Source organism: Hoplias malabaricus, chromosome 7, assembly GCF_029633855.1.
Source record: "Hoplias malabaricus isolate fHopMal1 chromosome 7, fHopMal1.hap1, whole genome shotgun sequence".
NCBI lineage: Eukaryota > Metazoa > Chordata > Actinopteri > Characiformes > Erythrinidae > Hoplias > Hoplias malabaricus.
Genome location: NC_089806.1, coordinates 39,247,311 through 39,270,469, shown reverse-complemented (window position 1 = coordinate 39,270,469; position 23,159 = coordinate 39,247,311). Strand labels below are relative to the sequence as shown.

The following is a 23,159-nucleotide window of genomic DNA, read 5'->3' as shown; positions in this document are numbered from 1 at the left end:
TAACAGACGTAATAATAACACTGTTACAATACCATTGCCAAAAATCATCAAATGTCATGGCAGACGCCGTTTGATATTATCTCATATCTCACGTGATAGTTTTTGATACAGATGTAAATGTTAACATAAGTGAATGTAGTCCATGTCCAAAACACACCTGTGAAGTTGTTGCCTTTGGCTTTTTTCTTGCGGGAGGTGACTGTGAGGAATTCGTGTGTTAGCAGCTCTATAGCCGTAGCACGGAGGTCGGGGTCAGGCTCAAAACAACGAAGAATAAACGCCTTTGCCTCTTTAGACATCGAGTCCGGTATCTCCGGATGGATCTTAAACATTCCCACCTACACACACAGGTTAAAACAAGGCTATAAATGCTATTCAATGCCATTAGTCCTTACATGCAGTATCTGAAATAAAGCTGTAGTTACACATTAACAACGTATAAATTACAGGAGTGGAGCTGTATTCATTAAATAATTAAGTGAAATTACATGAGTAATAACTGAAGTTGACATATTTGTAATAAACAAACCCTATAATCCATGCAATAATGCATACAACACACTAGTAACAATGTTCTTAATGTGTAATTACAGGGTTTTTTTTTTTTCCTCCAACCCGTTTTGAAATCGGTCCAACTTCCTCTCCTGAAAAAAATGCATTAAATTTAAGGTCGCCTCTGACCACAATTCTGTTTTGAGGACTGCAACTCTGTATGTGGTAGTAATATGATCTACAGTTTATTCTATAGGTAAAGGCATACATTTTTATCAGTAGGAGATAAGTAATAGGCCCAGCTTTGACCTTGTATACATCAGTAATATGTTTAGAATATGAATTACGACCACGCCCAAAGTTGATTATATTTTTATTGCAAACAAGCGATTGTGGAATTTATGATAAAAATGTCTGAGCTCAAACAGCTGAGACGTTAAATAGAATAGGAGAATTCATTTATCAGAGCTTTTATTTGGATTCGCAGCATTCCTATCTATATGAAATACATTGGAAATGTAAACAAAATCCTAGAAGTTTCCATGTTCATAGAAAGGGCTTGGATTTATTCCAACAAAGAAACAGTCATAGGATCAGTACAATCTCTTATACACCCAGGCCCATAACGAAGTACAAGCACTGGAGAAAACTAACAGTTCCTTCTTTACCAACAACTTCAAGAAATATTTGATAAAACCTAATTGACCATAAATTAAATGAGAGAGAGATATATAATACTTTGTCAGATCCAAGATCTGAAATGTGTCTTGCATAGAAACAGTAGCTCTATTGAGACACAGTACATTAACATTACAAAATAATCCATCATATCATTACAAAATAAAAGTAATGAACTTTAACTGCTCGGAAATATTAGCACTATATTTAATAATCATTGAAAAATTCATTGTTATCAATGTTTCTTCTACACTTTTAGAGTGTGTTGTGCCTTTGTGTAGTTCTCTTACCTTAAACATGGCCGCCTGTGGTTCACCCAGCTCATAAAAGGGTGGTTTGCCCGTGGCCATCTCTATAATAGTGCAGCCCAGTGACCAGATGTCTGCTGGCTTCCCGTATCCTCGAGGGCCTTTGTCTATAATCTCAGGAGCCATGTACTGTAGTGTACCTTTGAGGGGGGAAAACATTATAAACAACACCGTAAACAGACTGAAAGCTAATCATTATCCCAATAATTGTCTGTGCAGTACTTTCTACTACAACACGCATATGAGCTTCCAACCAATCACACGGTTGTCTTTGTGCATTTACACAGTGCCCCATAGTTGTTTATTACAATATTTCATCAACAGTTCCTCACAAGCATTCAACAGCTCATGAGCCGATGGTTGGGATGCTTTCATTAAACACATTCTCTGAGCTTTATTACTGCATTACATATGAATACACTGCATCAATATTATGCAATAGATTTTAACATGAACATTCACAGTTATTAATCCTGTCACATTAGCCATTTTTGTTGTCGATATCTTGTCGCAGAAATAATTGTGATAAACCATATTATTGTCATTTGTTATTATAGCTTAATAATACAATTACATCCCTTTAAAGAGAGATGCAATTTTTCACAACCCAAGTTAAGAATATTCAGACATTAGAACATATTTGAATATTAAAAAATATAATAATAAATATCTTAAATAAATAAAATATAATAAAAATTGTTTTTTAATAACAGAGCAAGTGGCTAATATATTTGTGATGCTCGTACTTATGTAAACAAATACACCAGTGAATACAGTGGGTGATATTGAGGCCAGCAAAAACTATTCAATAATGTAATAATTGTGATTATTGAGTATAATTGCAACTCAGACATTTTGCAGGCTCTTAAAACATCAATAGCAAATTTACACACACTGACCAGAGGTGAATTTGATTGTACATATGTAGTAGTAACTGTAGTAGTTACTGGTTAATAATGAAACTGCCAGTGAGATGTGAGTGATTTTATGACCAGATCTGACCACATGCAACACTGAAATGACTCAATATGTGGCAAGTGGGATCTTTGTCAAGGCGTATTTCCAGAGGCACTTGGATGTTTTCAATCCAATGCACTGTAGGATAATAGTGTGTGAAAGTTGAGTGGATCTCTAGAGAATCTGGCCTGAAAATGTGCTGCTTTACTGCTTCCATTCTCTCTGGGAAGACAAAAATCCAGCCTCAGGGGAGAGAATGATCTTTACAAACCGGTTCCATCTTGATCAAGGGCGCCTCAAGGGCTAAAACTTAATCCGAGCTCTGGGAGGACCATAAAGTACCATTTGTTTGCCATTCAAAACAAAATGTTCTGATTTGGATGTTTGCATATTTGTCTGAAATGATGCCAACAGATCAAGGCCAATTTTGAGGTCATGTGGTGCTTTCTCAGGCCCAAAGTGTACGACCTGAGACTGGATTAGCAGAGAGCTAGATGAGGTCATGGTCTAAAAGAGAGGGGGCAAAACATTCTCATAACAGTGAGGGAAGCAGGAAAAAGTGTACACTAATGTTTAACAGAGATATGTCATATGATTATACAACTGTCAAAGAACTCCATACATGTGACACCCCTAATGCTGAGAGGGTCAATCACATGCTTCCTCCAAGAAGCGAGACACGAGGAACACAAACTCAGATACTGCAAATTTGTTGAAATTTAGTAAATCAGCAATCTGTAATATATTTACTATACTAAATCATAAAATGTATCCACAGAGATAACTGTAGATTCTACAAGACTCGATTATGACCAAAGACAGAGTAAAACAGAGGAAATACTGGCAATGGATCCAGCAGGAATAATAATAATATTTAAAAAAAGATGCAAAGTTGGCAAATGTAACAGATGAAAGCAAGTAATTCCCTAAAATCTATAAAAGTACAAACCCAAATGTATGGAATAAAAGGTGTAAACCCTGTGCTTTGTTTGTTTTAAACAAATAACGTAAGGAATAAACACTTGTGGTTCAAAAGCTAACATCAGCCTCTCACAGTTGCCTATTTTATGTGGAACGGAATATCCAAATAAGAAGCTAGTGAATATCACCAATATTACATTAGAACTGATCCATTTACGGTGGAGCTAAATACCTGAATATGAAAATTGTAAACAAGATGCAAACACCTGCCTCCTAAAATGACATTTATGGTATAAGGGAACATAACATCAGCCTCATCTAGTGACATATTTAAGGTAGAAATGGAACGTCAAACACTGAGCTGTAAATTCTTGACAAATGGCGGCAACTCATTCACTTATTGCCTTTCTCTAGTGTAGGTAGATGTTTTAATGAAATGATGAACACTTTTTTGTGTGAATATGTTTATGTCACATTCAGTTTAGCTTTGAAGATCCAAAGCTCTTAAACTCAACATGCGCTCAATTGTGTATGGGATCAGTTTTACTTTTGAGAGTAGATTTGTACAAGTAAACATGTACCTGTAGGGTATTTTTTTTTTTACACTGCACATCAGGCCCACAGAGGCATTCTCTATAACTGAATCCAAAACCTAGCTGGCTGCAGCTTTCAGTGTAGGTGTTTAGAAAAGGCATAGCGTACCAGTGAAAGTCTCAGTGCAGGGGTTAATGCCAGCCAGACGCTTGGATGTGCCAAAATCCGAGATCTTCAGGACTCCACTGTAGGTGTTTATCAGCACGTTGTCTCCCTGTGTGTAGGGGGAAAAGGCAGATACAGAGGATGAGTCACTTTATCATGATCTACGAGCATGAGAGCACATGTCAGGACCTTCAAACATGGTCAAAGAGATAAGGCAAAAGAAAGAGACACCGCTTGCAGGAACGTTCAGATCTTGTTCTGAAGAAGAAGTCATTCGAAGACACACTTGTCACAGGAGTTTTTGTGAAAATCGCACCATAGCTCTAATGTAGAACCACAATGATAGGATTTACAGGGATTTTCCAAGGAAACTACAGCAGATGCCCTCAAAAACAGATTAACATTTACAAGAGTGCCTCTGCCTACACTTATAGAGAAATGTGGCATGTGTGAAACCTTAATGACACACTATATAACACTAATAGCTGGCACACTTAAGCCACGCTATAGAATTCCTAGCAGAACAAAGGAAGAGCCACAAAAACATGCTGTTGATAAACCACAGGGAGGTTATTGTTATGATGTAAGGATTTTTTTTTAGCTTTAAAGCTTCAAATAAGCCCTCACAAATAAGGGTTTAACAGAATTGCCACACTTTATTTTTGTCATTTTCATGTAACTGCAAGGTCCTGTGCATTAAGAGTGATTTGGATGCTTTAGGTTCAAATATTTGGGATGGGTTAATTCAGGTCCTGAAATTCAGTCACACTTTCATGCATTTATTAATTCACCTTCTGTAATGGCTGCACATGTGATGTGGTGGAATCACTGGGAGTTAGAGACACACCCTGGGCAAAATGGCAGTGCAATGCCAAGCATGAGGTACAATGTATAGTGGAAATTTTTGATAGTTAAACACATTCAACTAGAACCATTTTTAGTCCATTTCCTTGTATTCCAATACTAACACATCCTGCCAATTTTCACAGCAAACAGACAGTTATTTCTCGAGATACACCCTCAAAATATTTTGGTGCCTTATATAAGTAGCTTGTGTATTACATGAGCACCTAATTTTGGTTTATTTTCCGTACTGATGACAGCAACACAGCATCGTTTTGAAGCTGACAAGGATAAAGTACAACCTCCACACTATAGAGAGAGTTTTAATATTTATTTATTTACTTATTTATTTATTTATTGACATTAAATGGACTTCAAGTAATACATATTAGATAACATCAGTTTTAACATTGAATGAGGTTTTGGATGTTGTCCATTTAAAGAAGCCACTTTCTCAACATTTCTGAACATGTGGCATAAAGTGATCTTGTACAGTAATCCACACAAACCTGAAGTTTGATTCTTGAGTCCTGCAATGGAGCTAAAAATAAATGGAAACTTACAGTACAGTTAATCATTATCACTGTGCAAACTCCATGCCTTATTCATCACACACTTGCCTACAACCACAATTGTTCTCAGAGGGACTTAAGTATGTGGTTTACATGTGGTTTGAGGCAAGTGTGAGGACTTAGTCATCCAGTTAAATATTGTGTTATTTCAAAGGTCATACGTTTCCAAAGATCCCTGAAGTCATGCTGTCATTCTATAGTCAGCGTCACACCCAACGAGAACATAGGAAATTTTACTGTGCAACGCATTCTTTAATCAAGCAATGGGTTCTTTGAGTGCTCAGGGTTTCATCTAAAATAACTTTCTTTAGTAAAGAACCCTTGAGGAACCATCATTATTAAATGTGTAGGCTACTACTTGCAAAGTAACTTAACTACAGTATTTGACAGTGCTACCTGGGTGGTAGGGCAGTGTTTTGGATGAAGCTGCCAGTTGTTTGATGTCAGTGCAATGAACAGCATTCATATCACATTCATATTTGGCCGCTTAGTTACTTCAGAATTCAGAGCTTATTACATTTACACTACCTGCAGCCAATCTGCATCAGTAACTCAACACACACCAATTATTGGGTAGAGAGGCAAGGCAGTGCAAGGCATCACACACATCCAGTCACACACTCACACCTATGGATAATACACACTCACCCAGCTGTTCACAAGCTTTTCCTGCTTTAGCTGTATTAGCTACATCAGCTACATTTAGAGTAAAGGGACAACAGTTTAAACTTGCACCAGTTATCAACAGATACAGACGTGTGACTGTTACCTTGATATCTCTATGAGCAATCTGGTTGTCGTGGAGATACTTGAGCCCCTCCAGAATCTGCTTGGTGTAAAATCCAATGGTGGGTTCATTGTCTTTCAGCGGCCCCCATTTGGATCTCAGTAGAGCTGACAGACTGCCTGTGTACGTCATCGCATATAAATAAGCAACGACTCCCGTAAGTCGAAGGACGCCTTCAGATAGGAGTCCAAGCATTTCCCACACTATAACAAATGTCTATATCTACAGCTCTATTACAGCAACTGGCTGTGTACATTAATGCATGTTAATAAACCACACAATGAACATCCCTCACCTCCAGGCACCTGCTCCATGAAGATCTTGATGAAGCCGTTTTCACTGATGGAGCCCAGGTACTGGACGATGTTTTTATGCTTCAGATGCTTGTGCAGGGCGATCTCCTCATGCAGAGGCTGAGAATATCTACAAAACACAGCAGGAACCAAAGCTCTAGAGGTCTGGATATGTGGGGACTTTGCACGTCAAAAGTTTGGGTACTCACTCCCTACCCCCACGAGACCCCCCCCATGACAACAGAGGTTAGAGATGTGTTATTACTCACTTTCTTAAATGCGAGCGAGTGTTTAAGTGAATGAGGTAAATGCCAGCACCTCAAGCTCTACTCCCTCTCAGAACGTTCAATCTGATGGACAGAATGTGGTGTAAGATCTAAGCCCAAAGCAAAACGTATCCAGCGGGGTGTATTATAAATATCTTGACTGAAATGGATGTGGCACACACAGGAACTCAGAGGCCCGGTTTTGAGGTTTCCCAGGTCATCTTTCTCTCTGAAGCAGTGTGGAGCCGAGAGGATGGTTCTGTGGGGGTCTTCAGATGAGCAGCTCTTTGAATAATCCCCTCATCTCCATCTCACTCCGAGGAAAGGAGGACACAAGGGTGCAGCTGTTGCTACGCTACCCTTGCTCCTCACTCTCAATCCATTACTGTCACTTGGCCCAGAAAACCAACGGGCACAAAGAGACAGAGTGGGTGGGGGTGTAAACAGAGAAAGACAGATGCACCAAAAGATAGAGAGAGGGGAAGAAAGAAAACTAAAGAAAAAGAGAAAGAGAGATGGAAAGATTTAGAAAAAGAGAGAAACAGAACAGAGGGATGAATACAAGTTATGAGAGAGAGAGACTGCTGCCCTCAGGAGTGTACTTAAGATAATTGTCCACTTTATTACCTCACACCGGAACTACTTATATAACAGCGACAGAAACGACAATCCATGACTACTTGATGTGTGTGTGTGTGTGTGTGTGTGTATAATCCTGTGTAACCCTGCCTGGCCCTGATTAGTCACATTCTAACTGCGGCTGCTCTCATTATTGCCGAGCAGATGAAAGCCGGTTCTGCCGACTCACTGTAGGCCGTATTCAGTGAGAACATGACTCTGCATTATTTTCTGGAGGAAGTCCACACCACTGAGTTACCGAACACCTCAGGGATCCTCCATCCTCCGCTCTGGCTTGCCTCATTTACATGTCTCACACACACATGCACACGCAAACACACGCGCATTCGGGCACATTAAACTAGGTCAGAAGTGTGTGTGTATGTGTGTGTGTACCTGCTGTCGCGTTCAGGAATCTCCTTGATGGCCAGACGGACCTGGTTGCTAAGATCACGACCGGCATAGACGATCCCGAATGTTCCTTTACCTAGAACCAATTTTTCTCCATGCTCGTCATACTCGTAATCGTACTGCATATAAACACACAAACACACAGGTTGGTTTTGCTATATTTGTAAGGAATAATGATTAATGCTAGTAAATCATTTCAGTACCAGTAAAGAAGCACTAGAATTGGCGAGGACACGTAAAATAAATGAGTTCTCATGAGTGAGGATGAACATATTAAGATCTGGAAAAATGTGGACTCCTAAGAATCGTGCATTACCTGCTGTCTCACCAAAACAGTCCCCATCAGATACACATCACCTGAGGCTTTCATCTCAGAGAGTTACACAGATACCACCTCTACCCACACAGTGTCAAGTTTCGACATGCATCCACTCCAGGCAAGCGACAGACAGCAAGTAACATTCACAAATACTAGTGATTGCATGTTTGTGTGTATACCAGGTATATATCACACTGTGGGGCCCTAACCCTGTTTACACTCAGATATTGTGAAGGCTCAGGAGTACATCATTACATCTTAAAGGGAATGTTTATGTTTGTTGGGGACCTGAAGCTCTCTCTGGTTTGTTTACGTTCAGAAGCTCCACGTGCTTTAAGGTGGAACGGTGTGTTTGAGGAGAAAAGCAACCGTTGTTTGTATGTGGCTGAAGTTTAAATTGTCTGTAAGTTTTTATTCACAGTTTGAATTACCACAGAAATTCGTAGCACTTTCCGTCTGTGTTTTCTTTCATGCAGTTTTGCGCTCACCCAAATCTGGAGTCACTTCCAAGCGAAATAACCAGAAACAACCAAAATAAGTCAACATTAACGCACTTACGCAGCAATATAAACTCAGTTTGTGTTTTTCAACCTTCAGAGGTCTCTCTTAGGCGTTTCAGTCTGTGAGCAGAGAGATGAAGCCTAGCATGTCTGACTGAGCCCCTTAGTTGTTTTTACTCATTTACTGAAACTAGGGCTTCGTAAACTAAGTAAACAAACTTGAGAGCAGCAAATTGTGAGGAAAAATCCTCAAATGTTTTATAGAAAGTGTTTTGTTTAATTAATATCTTGAATTTGTCGACTTTAACGTGAAGAAATGTGCACGGTGGGGATATGGTTAGGATTAGAGTTAGGTTTAGGGATAAGCTGGTAGTATTTAAGGAAAAAGTAATGTTATGTTCCCAACCCCCACCCCCCAGAAAAAAATGAATGGGAGTCTATGTAATATTGCAATTCACAGGTGTATTATTTGTGTGTGTGTGTGTGTATTTTGTAACCTGATACCGAAACTAGATCATGCTGGCAGATCCAGAAAGTGCTGAGTCATCGTCACAAGGTAATTATTACCTGTGTTATTTAAGCACCCAGGGGGTCAACCATTTGATCCAACAAAGGTGTTTGAAAAAAGTGAAGATCAATATCATATATAAGTATTTATGAACATTCCCTCCAATGGGTGATTTCCATCACTTTACGGTTCACTCAATTCTGACCCATTGGCCTATAATCTCCACGGAAAAGCACTGACCAATAGAATGGACCGCTCTAACAGCATTTATAATAACATTACACTGATGTAACTGAACAATATTTATCTTGATGACATTAGTAAAAATGGCAGTTAAAGTATAAGGGGGCAGTATGAGGGGGTAGTGTAAATGTAGTGGTAGTGTAAATACAGCATTAGGTGTTTTGCCCAGGGACTCTTACTGGTGAGGTATGGAATTCCTGCCTGAGCTGAGAATCAAATCCTAGTTTGCTGTGGGTAGAGCAACAGTGTAATTCACCACAATTTAAAAACCACCAAGAAGTGGTTCAGAAGTATGTTGTTACTTATATTTAGACCAACAACCCGCGCATGTTGTTTGACCGAGGTGTGTAAACTGTCCAGTTAGTGTCTGGGACACATTCTGTACATCACATATTGACATTAAAAGTAAGTGTAGGTGTTTACCTCTAAAGCCTCAGAGTCGCACTCTGCCTCGTCCTGACCTCGCCACGCCTCCTCTGTCAGACTGTTCACCAGCTCACAGAACCTGGAAAACACACACACAGACACACAGTAAGACAAAATGACAGTGAAGGTGAGTGGAAGGAACTGAGTGAAAGGGTGAATGGCAGTGGTAGAGTGAACGAATGGGTGAATGACAGTATCAAAGATTGAGTGAGTGGGTGAGTGAGTTACAAGCCAATTCTATCAAGTGTTTAACATCTTAAAAACAGTGACACACACACACACACACCTACCTTTTGCAGTGCATCTCAGTGCAGAAGTAAATCTGGAAGTCCTCAGAGTTGTTTAAAACGTAGAGGAAGCAGCTGCGCTCATCAAACTTGGAAATGCTGCAATGGAGAAACAGAGAGATTAAAATAAAATTGGTAGAGTGTAAATGTCCCTTAGGGATGAAGAAAATGGTCAATCTATCCATCTATCTATCTATATACCTATCTATGGTGGAATAAGGTCACAGGGCTTCAGTGGAGATATCTAAATGCAACAGAAGCTTTCCACTGTCCTGTTGCTTTTGTTAGTTTGCTGCTCATTGATTTAACAGGCTTTAAAAGCCCGTTATGAGCTGTAACTGAACTGGAGGCTATAACCACAGACTCATACGGTATCTGAACAGTTGGAAATATGTACGGTTTCATTGTATAGTTGATGGAAGTCCACTGGCCTGGTTTAGGTTGAAAGGTCTTAGTCCCGTCTTAGCTTCAGCTTCATGCTCTATTTTCGACGTATGTATGCACTCAGTGAATTTCTAGAGGTCTTTGAGACACATTTCCGCCCCCTACTGGCCTGGCATGTCATGTGTGTTATGTGTGGGCAATTCTTGATTTCTGCAATTTAGGGGATGATGGAAAAATATTCAAAATTATTTGGACACATTCTGATGTCCAGAATGGTCAGTGCACACACACACACGGGGAGAGAGAACTACGCAGTCAACAAAGGCATCACTGTGGTCCAGGGACTTTCCTTTCATGCATGTGTGTGTGTGTGTGTGTGTGTGTGTGTGAGATGACTGGTGAAAATGAGTTTGACGGCCTGAGTGTTAAACAACTGTTCATTTAGTTCTATGACATGAGTGGGCGAGACAGTGTGTGTCTCTGTGTGTGTATCTTCAGTCTAAACCTCTACTCTGAGTGTGATTGCTGAAGATGTTCCCTAGCAACCTAGGTCTCGACCAATCACAACGCAACAGTCAGTCAGCTGGCCTTGAAGTCCAAAGGGAACACACTAATCCACGCTGGACACTTCACGACACCTTATTAATGACGAGTAAGGACCACGGTGTCCAGCACAGACCCGATGCTGGAGCAATTTTTAAAGGGCCCATATCAGCCTGGAAACTATCATGTTTGTGATGTCACAAAAAACCCAGAAAAATGTTTTCCACTGGACAGTGACTATTTGTAACATTTGTATTGGTTCTAAATCTTTTGCTTGTGGACTTTTATTGAGAAACTGGAGGGACAATATCAACTCTAAGTTTGCTTCCAAAGCCAGTTAATGAAGCTGAAAAATCAAAGCTAGTGTTGAAGAGGCTGCTTCAGCGTGGCTCCTTTTGGATCGGGACCTCCAACACTGAGTCACTCACCTCACACCGCGCACCAGCGCTGCACTGAAATTCCACTCATGGATACCCTTACTCTGAGAGAGAGAGAGAGAGAGAGAGAGAGAGAGAGAGAGAGGAAAGAGAGAGAGAAAATGAATCATAATGTACATATTTCTTAACATGCAGAAACTTGTTCCTCAGTTTGTTGACTTTTGTGTGTGTGTGTGTGTTTGCGCGCGCTAGAGAACAGAGAGGAACTGAAAATAGCAAGTCATAAAGAGAGCGTGAAGAGTACAAGAGAAGAATTAAATAAGAGATAAGCAAGTGATAGCGAGAGAGAAAGAGGAGAGGGAGAGAGAGAGAGAGAGAGAGAGAGAGGGAGAGAGAGGGGGGGAGAAAGAGAGAGGGGGAGAAAGAGAGAGGGGGAGAAAGAGAGAGAGGGAGAAAGAGAAAGAGAGAGAGAGGGAGAAAGAGTGAGAGAGAGAGAGAGAGAGAGAGAGAGAGAGAGAAAGAGAGAGAGAGAGAGAGAGGGAGAAAGAGTGAGAGAGAGAGAGAGAGAGAGAGGGAGAAAGAGTGAGAGAGAGAGAGAGAGGGAGAAAGAGTGAGAGAGAGAGAGAGAGAGAGAGAGGGAGAAAGAGTGAGAGAGAGAGAGAGAGAGAGAGAGAGAGAGAGAGAGAGAGAGGGAGGGAGGGAGGGAGGGAGGGAGAGAGAGAGAGAGAGAGAGCGCAACACCAGGACCGTCCACACCTAATGAGTCACTAACAGGAGGCATAAGAAACAGGACACTGACCAGACTGGACTCAGGGTCAGTTGGTATCTGTTTCTTTCAGACACACACACACACACACATTCCAAGACGGTCATATCAGTAGAAAACAAACCCATCTGATCATTTAGTAATAAAATCAGGTGATGCTGTAGTATTTCTAATCACACACACACACACACACACACACACATATATATATATATGTATGCATACATATACACACTAAAATGTAATAAACAACATTAGATTACCCCTCCCTCTTATCTCTGCATACACGAGCAGGCGTGTCCAAACATTAATAAAAAGTACATACACTGAGATAGAGACACTGAAATTAGCTCCTCCAATAACGAGGCAGAAAGTGAGTGAATGAAGCAATTAAAATAATTATTGAGCAACTGCATGAATGACGGAATGACTGATAGAAACAGGGAATGAATAACTGACTTAGGAGGTGACAGTGACCGGCAGAAAGAAGGGACGAAGGAATAAACAAAAGAGTGCGTGGGAGAATGGGATGAATAAACAACAGAATTAATTAATGAGTGAGTGTGTGAGTGTGTGAGTGTGTGTGTGTGAGCAAGCGAGGTACATATGGTGGAATAATTTGCCGTGACTCGAAGACAGAACAAATAAGTGAATGAGTGAATGCCAGACAAGATGAAAGAATAGGGGAGTGTGTGAACAATTCATTAACGGACTAATGAATGAGTGAGAGAATTAACCCCGTAATGAGGAATGACAGCAAGTGATTAACAAAATGAAAGGATGAGTACATAATTGAGAGTGAATAAAAACTCACTTTGTCATCAGGAGCCACGTGCCAGATGGACAGAGTGTTGTCTTCCACGTCGTTGTTGATGGACAGGTAAGACGGCTGGTACACTTTAGTGGGCTCCAGGATCAAAACCTGACACAAGTCACAACATAAAATTAACAATACACTAAAGCCTCATTCAGCTCCTGTTTCAGGAGAGATTCCTGAGCCTTTATCTAAAGGTTCACTCATTTCTGGTAGCTATAGGTAGGTTTTGCGCACAATAGCAGCCTCCGCACGCGTATCCCACTCATTAATTACCATTAAACAGCTTATAATAAGAGTTATATATTAACTATGTCAATGTTTATGTAAAGTTTTTGCCATCTTCCCGCTTTAGTTTCGTTACTCGGAGATAAGCTCATTGTGGGATGGATATTTTTGGTGGGAGAGCTGTTCTCAGAACAGTAGTGGCATCCCAAAAGTCCACGCGGTGTGAAGGCAATGTGTACATCGAGTAGCCCCTCCCTTCGCTGTTGTTTTCACAGAGATTTCTTACCCACCGTGATTTCACCACTTTTTACTGAATTTTACTGATGTTCTTCGTTAAAATGGCATCACCGCAGCGATGAAACACGTAAAAACAATCCCTTCTGATATTATAGTGTGGGCATGAAATGAAATGGGAGTATTGGAAGACCACCCGCTAGCTCAGGGATGAGCTGGAGTGGTGTTTCTGATCATCCATCATCAGTACGTGACCTCACTAATGCCCATGAGTGTAGTCCAATCATTCCATAAATGTTCCAGTGCTTAGTTTAAATATTACCTTCCGAGAACAGTGAACCTGTTACTGGGGGAGTATTTATTAATATCCTTTATTGTGTGTATGTGTGTGTGTGTGTGTGTACACTCTTACAGGAAAGCGAACAGAAGACACATCCTTTTTGGTGGCCTCCACCAAGAAGTCCATCCAAAAGTCCATTAGCTCCTGTCTAGGGCCTGCTGGCTCAGAGGAGGGCTTTTTAAAGTGCTGATAGATAAGAATGGTCTCAACCAATGAGCAGAGGTACCTGGAGAAAACACACACACACACACACACACAGACACTTTAAAGACCGTCCAAATATTTCTGGAGACCTTTTAGAGTTGACTTCCATAAGAGCCCCCATAAGAATCATGATAGCTCTGTTTGTCATGGACAGTCGCTCCTAGAAACCAATGTATAGCATATCAGCAGCTAGCAGTTGCGTTCGCTTATCAAGGCTCATGTGGGTGTGTGTCGGCAGAGAATACATGCCTGTGTGCATGTGTGTGGAACTGTTCCAATACAGTTGCGTGCAAAAGTTCACCCAACACAGAGGCCAGGTTTTTGATACAACAGCTACAGCAGGCGTCATCAAATGACAGACCTGGACCAGGTGATGACTCCATCTGGCTCCCGGACCAATTAACATGGAGCATTACAGTTTTTGGACAGTCTTTGTAATAGATGACAGACGCCGCTAGTTCTATATTCTTGATTTTCCCTCTGGGAACTGAGCATTTATACTTGTGCATTGGTGTCTGCAATTACACCACACTCACGAAATTAAAGATGCTACAAAGGGTTCTTTAAGCAATGCCATAGAATATCTTCCTTTGTTGTGAAGAAAAAAGTGATTAGCAAAAATGGTCCTCTATGGAACCAAAAGTGGTTCTTCTATGGCATCGAACCGTTTGTAGCACCTTTTAAGAGTCCACCAAACCACTAGGGCTGTATCTCCAATAACTTCCTCAGCCCTACGTAGTACACAATGTTGTGGTGTAGTAGTATTAGTAGTATGCACTATTTAGGGAATAGGACACTAATTGGAACACCTCATTGTTTACATGCAGTACCAGGAAAGCCACAAATACACGTTGCTTACACAGTAGGTTTAACAGAGACATAAATTGGGGTTCTGATAATGTGGCTTTAATCAAATCCAGCAACGTGAAGTGCTGCTATGGAGCAAAACACAACACATCCCGAGGTTACGTGGATATTTTAGTAACTGGACCTCAATGAATTTTAACTGAATACCTCCGAGCGGTAGCAAACTCCTGGAACATTTTTGTTTTTATTGCATTGATCATTGGGTTTTGTTTGGTAGCATAGGTACTGTACATGTGTGTGTGTGTGTGTGTGTGTGTGTGTGTGTGTGTGTGTGTACCAGACGGGGGCTTTTAGTTTGAAGAGTTTTTCAGAGGCCTGTATGACTCGTGTGTTGTCGCAGGCCAGAATGCTGGCCCCCAGGAAGAAGCCCACATCCCAGTAACTCTGGAGCTTATCCAGACTGCCCTTCTTTCCCAGGAGACTGCTCAGCTTCACACCTACAACACACACACTAGTTTTAATACAATTTCTTACTTAACACAACATAGACCTGACACATAAATCATACCCAAGTCCCATAAATGTTATAAAAACAAAAACACCTTGACAATAATAAGAATATCTATAAAAAAAAAATAATAATTACCAATGGAAACTCATACACACCCACACCTTTCATTCATTCCTGAACTTATTTCTGTTTACACATTCATATATTCTTCCCCATCCCACGTCTAGCATCTCTGCTTGGCTTTCTGGGCTGTGTTTGTGCTTGGAGGCCATGTTAATCTCTCAAAAACCACTGATGTTTGATATTAGTCACTGTGTTAGATCACCGGTGTCCCATATTTCTTGTGTAAACCTGAGAAGATACTGCTAGCATTCCACTACCGGCACTAACTCCCAACTCCTACAGCTAACACATACGCACGAGCAAATCCATCCTCACAGACCCGCCCTGTTCTCCCCTTCTGCACACACTCTTATTATCATGCATCTCACTCTGGTTATATGTGATATATACAGTATGGTTATATTAGTCCAGTGTTTTTATATATCGCTACTTCATGTACACACTACATTTATTTGCCCTTGTGATCTGATACACACCCACTTTGCGCAGCTCGAAGGAAGAGTCGAACTGGTGGCCGGCCGCCAGCAAAAGAACTGCATAGTTTATCCCAGAGTGCAGAGTGGGCTCCGATTCAAATCCCCTCCTAAACCTGAGAGAGAGAGACCACCAATTTTTCAAACAAGGGTGAGAGAGGAGAAGGGTGAGAGGAGGAGAGTGAGAGAGGGGAGGGAGTGGAACAGCTGTAGATGGGAGGGTTTGGACTTGGCATTTTGCCAAAGATATAAAAATGCACAGGCTACAGTGTAGGGGCAGTGAGGTGGACTGTGTAGGAATGTTGGAGGGTGTGTGTGTGTGTTCTCACCACTGTATGCTGTGGTCTCGGCTCTCAGTGTCAGTGAAGTGAGAGTCCAGGAACGTGTCTTTATAGATGCGTCCCACCAGACAATAGATATCAGACGCCACCTGCTCCTCACCGTTGACCAGGGGCAGCATGATGTCCAGAGCCTTCTGTCTGTCCCCTGGCTCATTCCTCCTACACAGAGGGATATCACACTTTAAAAAAATGCAGATTTCCTTTCATATCCATCGATATAAAAAGCATGTAGACAGCTTCAGGAGATTAGAAGTTTCTGTGTTGGTCTGAGTTTAACAGATTTTCTCACATCAAGTTTTTCACCTAGTGATCCACACTGATTCTTAGAAAAGTCAGGGTTCATACTGAGGGAGAGTGGGAGGGAGGCCTGAGATCATACTTCTCACACACAGAGAGAGAGAGAGAGAGAGAGAGAGAGAGAGAGAGAGAGAGAGAGAGAGAGAGAGAGAGAGAAACAGAGATACATCAGTCCTGTTAAATCATGTGGTTTATAGTCACTGATTTGGAAGACAGTGATGTCACCTATCACTTATTCCAAACCCACACACACACACACACACAGAACACAAAAGTGCAAATGTGAGCAAGGAAAAAAGAGAGAACAAGAGAGCCAGCATAAAGACACTAAAGGAAGAGAGATAGATCGACAGGAAACAGAGAGAGAGAGAGAGAGGGAGGGATAGATGCTGGTTGATTAGAGTGCTGTTTTCTTTGCTGAGATTAACCTAGTTACTTCTTTAAGTGTCTATGTTGCCTTGCAGAAATTACTGACCTTATTCAATGCAAAAAAACACAATTTTCACCTGCACTTGGCTAAAGCACGGTCACTAAACAATACCATATTTTGTATTTACAGTAATTGACCAAGCAGAGCTTGCTGTGTCCACTCAATTTTTGCATATTGCTCACTAGGGGCAGTAAGCACAGACCCATCCAAAGCGGCCAGCAGACGGTCATCGCCCTTGAGCACCATTTTGGGTTTAGGTGCTTTGCTCCAGGGCATTTCAGCCATGGATGTTGAGGGAGGAGACAGTGCTGTTCCTTCACTCACCGCACACATTTAAAACACTGGAACTACTGAGGATTGGATCATTCAAGAACCCCCACAAACCTCACACTCGTCTGCTTTATTTGCCTCTGCAAATAACAGCATCACCATGAACGTGCACTTTTCATCCATCGCTTCTGACGGATGAGTGAGTCACTCCACACTTCTGCCTCCGAGGCAGGATGTGATAAGGCGTCCCCCGGGCAACAATTACCAGAGAATTTAACGTCCCCTCGAGAGCCTTATGGAGTCCCCTAGGCGTCCGAATCCTCTCATCTCATGCAGCAAACCAGCGCAATTAAATCTCTCTCTCTGTGTAACCATACAACAGGCAACTGATGTGCCACTGCTGGGGCATTAATGGGGAACTGTTGTGATATTATTGGGAATTAAAACTGGTAATGTCTCTTAAAAATTAAAATTACAACTGTGTAGGCCTCGCCTTGAGAGCCATGAGGTCTTCAGTCATTATCACATTCATAACACCTTCATAACCAATAAGAAAACCCATCATTAATAATCGCCAACAATGTCCCACCTGTTCAGAGCAAAAGCGTAGTGGAACTTCACGTGAGGATGAGCCACCGGGTCAAACGTCGGGAGCTTTTCCAGAGTTTCCACCAGCTTTATGATAGACTCGTAATCCTGGAAATAATCAAACAGATAAATATTAAAAATCAACACAAAATAAATAGCATTAAAGGCACCTCGTTGTACCCACACTCACTGACCATTCTCTCAGCTCTACTGACCACACAGGAACACATTTTATATAAAGTATGCAGAGCAACAAGTGGACAGTAGGCTGTAATGTGCTCCTGAATGGTTAGTGGAGCTGATCAAATGGAGAATGAGTGCAGAAACTAGGTCATTTCAATGTCGGAAGTAGTTTTACAGTGTAATGCATTTCTTAACAAACAAAAAATATACAATGGATTTATTGATCACTATTTTCTGGATTTCTTTGCATATCACATAATGTACAAACTCCAGTCGACATTAAAAACATATGGTCTTTTAGTCCTGAACACAAATAAAAGGCTGTAACGCTTAGAATTCACATCCAGGACCATAAATTATTAATGAAACTCTAAGGTAAACAGAGTTATGATTCAGAAACATCACGGTAAATAATTCAGCCAACCTTTATCATTTCTTGTAGCTGTTAGTTATTAATGAGAGATGAGATGAGCTGAGCACAGGAGGAAGTTTTGATGGAAGGGCAGGCAAAGAAATATTACAATGTGGGCACAACTTAAGGTGGACTTTGGGTTTTTAAGGCAGTTGGACAGGTTCAAGTAGAATGTGATTTTGGCTGCTTTCTCGCATTCCCAAAGCAAAGTCGTCTACCAAGTTTGACATCAATCGGACTGTTTTTTCCCCAGGATGCACCCTCTGATGTATAACTGACTTTTTAAGTGTGTACTGCTGTATGTATATGCCATACGGTGTAAGCACCGCATCTGACTCATTGGCCTCAAAGAAGGATTAAGCCCCAGGCAGGGTGCCAGTCCACCACAGGTCAAGCACAGATTTCACACCTATTTGTCTGGGTGCAAAGGTATGACTGTACCATGTTGGTGGGTTTTACATCAAACTACTTCAAAACGGACACTTTTCATCACACTCTTACTTCAAGGTTTTCTGCACTTGGACCATTAGACTAGACTCTCTGGCCTACTTCCATTACATTGATGTGTGTTTGCATGCAGGAAAGTGGAAACCCAAGGCAGTCCGTCTGTTCAAAGAAGAGCCTGGACAGAACCTGAGCTCTTTAAAAATTTACACTGATGCTCACAGACATGGGTCTGATTCCATTTCACAAAAGATCAACATCACCAAGTGAACAGGGGACATTTCAGAGAAGTCACAACAAATGTGGTTTGGAGTAGACAACATCTGATCAAGTACTTGTCAATCAGGTTGTGACATCTGATCAATATCTGAATGATCAGAAAACGCTGGATTGAATATATAAAAATGTGGTGATGGGGTAATCCAGTGTTGTAAAGAATCTGCCCTGAAACAGCAAACACACACACTTTGGGATGTGGTCAGCTGTGTTTATTTCTGGGGGTAAAAGTGTGTTTATTTCTGGGTGATCTAATGCTAAAATTTATTTTTCAATTTCAGTTTTGGAAAATAAATTACTGTCTCGTCATCTACATCTTCATCATTTTGATTTTCTGTTCTACCTTAAAAGGATGCAGCAGTCTCTGGCACTAGATTCTAACTCCTGTATCATTTAAGGTGGAATGAAGATTTGAAAAAGAAGTCCATATTAAGAAGCGAAAGCCAGCTTCCATATGTCACCAATATATGGTGAACCATTTAAGGTGGAACGAAAAACTTCACAACTTTATGTTCATCCATTTACTGATGATTGTGCAGCTTCATACTTTGAAAAACACTTTGAGAAAAAATTTTAATTGTTTGCAATTTTAATAACTTTAATTACCATTTTAATGCTGAGAAATGTCATTTGTTTTATACAAATTCTTAATTCATCTTGTTACGACCTCATTTGAATTTTTATTTTACTACATAATTTGAACACAGCAGCTGTCCTTCATATTGTGTGAACATTTAATGATGACTAGACCAATAGAAATGCTCTAAAATTACTTGAAATAAAATCTTTTTACTCCGACTTCTATTTTGGAGATGTATGTGCTTTTCTTGGAACAGTGATGATATTTATGTTTTATGTATGCTGCCTTCAAATAAAGCACAGCATTCCATTTGTAACTGCAATGCTGTGGTCAAACTACACTCAGTTCAGTGAGGTACAACTAGCTCTGGGAAGTGAGCGGATTCATTTTGTGTCAGAACCACTGAGTGTAGACTCCTGCACCATTCTACATTCACCACAACACCAGAAACGGCAGATTAGCTCAGTCCATCAGTACACAACATCTGAATCTCTTATAAAATCATTACACATGCTTCTAAGCCAAGGTTGCCATGGTGAATGCTCGTTTTTTTGAAAAGACAATACACAGTGAACACAATGTAAGGACACTACAAATAAGAGGCTTTGGGCTTTCTTAGGTCTCCCATGCCATATACGAAATTTCTTGCAATTACATTATGTTTAATAAATACATTAATTTAATTAGCTCATATGTGACAAAGCATTGATATATTCTGGTAAAAAAATGTATAATTTATGCAGAAAAGCCATTTATTTTTAGTATTATTGTTAGGTTTGCACTGCCAATGAAATGGGAAGTCCTGGAGCAGCTGCACATGAGCCTAAGGCCATCATGACCAATGCCAATCATGGGATAAAGCAGTAAAAATCACCCCAGGATTGGGCGGCTGAGCAGTGGAACGGATTCTCTGATGCTGCACCATAATAGTACAGCAAGTATAATTCAGATCAGAGACAAAACTCTGGGATGTTCTTACCTGTATATCTCTGTATGACAGGAGTAGATTGATTACGATGTCAGCTGACAGACACTCCACGTTGTCCAATCGCTGCTGGATCCGCCCTAGTTCTGCAGCTAACTCCGCCCCTGTGTACAGCTCCCGAGCTTTACGGATCTCGTTGAGGATCGTCTCCCGGAAGTACTGACTACAAACAAACACCACAAAATTCTCATGTTAATCTCCTTATTCTGGAATTCTGAGAAACAACCCAGAGGACCTTCACAGTCCATTAGGACTCCGAGCCAATCTGTATTTTATTCAATTTATGTTTAATTACATGTTGCTTTTACACTCTGCAAATGCTCACTTCCAGGTGCCAGATCTCTGAGCCAGATACCTGGCCTTTTATGAAGCATGATGGGTTGCTGATTTGTGATGACAGCTAAAAGAAAACAAAACCACTGATTGGCTGAGAGGACTGGAGGACTGGACTAAAGACCTCTTAATGAATTTCTGCCGTTTGCTCAAAATGGTAGCATCAGATCAATAGTGTTCATACATTTATAGTATTTACAATACATTTTCATTCAGACAGCTAATGGCTTGTCTGTAACAGCTGTGTAAAAGTGGAGACTCTTGAAGTGAACTAGAGATTGCTGTTGCTTCTGTTAATCTGCGGCTCTGATTTACCTATCGACTTGCTACAAGTACTGGCTTTTATTGATGTAGTTAAATTATAAAAAAAACTGACAAAGAACAGATTTATGAAACGTTAAGAGAAGTTAGAAAACCACTTTTAACCCCAGTATTTAAAAGCACAACGAGAAATTAAAAGCTATAAATTTAAATATAAAGGTGCTACCACTGATACCATAAAGAAATATGTTTCTTTAAGAGATCTGTGAGTGTAAAGAACCCTTAAAATGTTTGAAAATCCATCACTCGAGCGTAACCTTTTTACCCTTTAAATACTTTAGCAAAATTGGTTCTTTAAGGAACCAAAAAATGTTCTTGCACGGCATCTCTCAAAGAACCTTTGTAGCAACTTTTTGGAGAGAATGTTGTCCTTCTACCAGAAATATATTGCAACATAAACCTGTGTTGAAGATTAAGAAAACCATGCAGGTGGGTGTTCCCCAAACTTTTGACTGGTACCATATCTCATTTATGTTATTTCTCCTAGAATGAAGATACATCTGTGACATACACGAGTTTGTTTTCATGAATTGTGTGGACATTACCTAGACTTCAATACAGACTTACCCTTTATAGCCTAACCCCATCCCCTTAAGATTAGGGCTAAGGCTAAGTTAATGTGCCTTACCCTGACCTTACAATAACACACAAAGGAGTGTTAAGAGAATTCCCCACAGTGTGAGGGAGTAAACACACAGACACACACAGACCCGAAACTCCTGTTGTAATCTGAGAATGCAATGGTTTTCAATTAATCTGCTTTGTTTCCTCTGCTTAAGCAGAAGAGCCTCTGTGGTGTCTATTACACCGAAACCATCCTTAAATAAAACAAGTTACACAGTTGTAGTTTCAGTGAAATTAAAGCAGGCTCTGCCAAGCTTCACGTCCCAGGACTCGTCTAAATGTCTTTTCACTGCAGCGCTACAACTAGCTAATGACCATAAAAAGCTAATGCTTTTAACATTCAGTGGAAGTAATGCTTCTTAGCCCAGGGTTCATCGCTTTTTAATCTTCATTACTTTGTTGTTATTGTCAGTAAAAACCTAGATCAGATTGTTGTTATGGCAAAGATTCAGTCAGAAACCAGAGGGTAACTTCAAACTGGACTGAAGAACTTCACGGTGCTAAATTGCTCAAGCAGCAGTCTGTGCTCAACTACCTAAATTATACACTGTGATCAGATATTCACTGTAATCATAGACTTCAGCTACTACAGGGTCCACCTCTCCTGGACAAAGACATTCAATTGTTCACACACAGTTTGGGGAAATTGTAATTGTAATCCCTACAGGGGAAAAAAAAAACCATGAAACCTAAATGTCACCCATTCTCAGTGCCAAGTACTGGCTGGAAGTGTGTGAAAAGCCCTGCTGCATTGGACTGTGAGCTTTGGACTGATTGAGAATCAGCCAGTAGCTCTGGAGTAAGCTGTCGTCCAACATCAGTATCTGACCCCACTAACGTTCTCAGGGCTGCTTGCCTTCAACTCCTCACAGAAGCGTCCTGCGTTTTAATTTCCGAAGACGTTGATGAAGTTTAACAAGCATAACCGAAGCCCAAAGAAACGTTTGAAAGGTTCATATCGTCATTAGGAAAGTTAAAGACTGCTCTGAAACCATTAACAAAAGGCAGCTCTGTTCTTCCACGCCATCGCCATGGAGACGAGGAGAGGAGGAGAGCTGGAGAGAGGGAGAGGAGTGAAAGAGGGGGAAAGGGAAAGAGCAGGAAGCGTCTGGGAGAGAACCATGCGTGAAGTCAAGTGCCAAA

The 23,159-nt window shown here is 40.8% G+C and overlaps 1 protein-coding gene across 1 annotated transcript in view; it reads right to left on the bottom strand.

Moving 5' to 3' along the window:
• Positions 1 to 23,159, bottom strand: part of map3k5 (mitogen-activated protein kinase kinase kinase 5) — a 59,235-nt gene that overhangs the window by 8,623 nt on the left and 27,453 nt on the right. Inside the window, exons 5-20 of the mRNA XM_066676777.1 lie at positions 20,733 to 20,901; positions 17,860 to 17,966; positions 16,262 to 16,432; positions 15,936 to 16,048; positions 15,163 to 15,322; positions 13,887 to 14,040; positions 13,013 to 13,120; positions 11,484 to 11,536; positions 10,132 to 10,227; positions 9,839 to 9,920; positions 7,831 to 7,964; positions 6,553 to 6,680; positions 6,240 to 6,376; positions 4,059 to 4,164; positions 1,461 to 1,618; positions 158 to 338 (exon numbers count right to left, since the gene is read on the bottom strand). Coding sequence (XP_066532874.1) covers positions 158 to 338; positions 1,461 to 1,618; positions 4,059 to 4,164; positions 6,240 to 6,376; positions 6,553 to 6,680; positions 7,831 to 7,964; positions 9,839 to 9,920; positions 10,132 to 10,227; positions 11,484 to 11,536; positions 13,013 to 13,120; positions 13,887 to 14,040; positions 15,163 to 15,322; positions 15,936 to 16,048; positions 16,262 to 16,432; positions 17,860 to 17,966; positions 20,733 to 20,901 — 2,057 coding nt within the window. The remainder of the gene's footprint in view (positions 1 to 157; positions 339 to 1,460; positions 1,619 to 4,058; positions 4,165 to 6,239; positions 6,377 to 6,552; positions 6,681 to 7,830; positions 7,965 to 9,838; positions 9,921 to 10,131; positions 10,228 to 11,483; positions 11,537 to 13,012; positions 13,121 to 13,886; positions 14,041 to 15,162; positions 15,323 to 15,935; positions 16,049 to 16,261; positions 16,433 to 17,859; positions 17,967 to 20,732; positions 20,902 to 23,159) is intronic.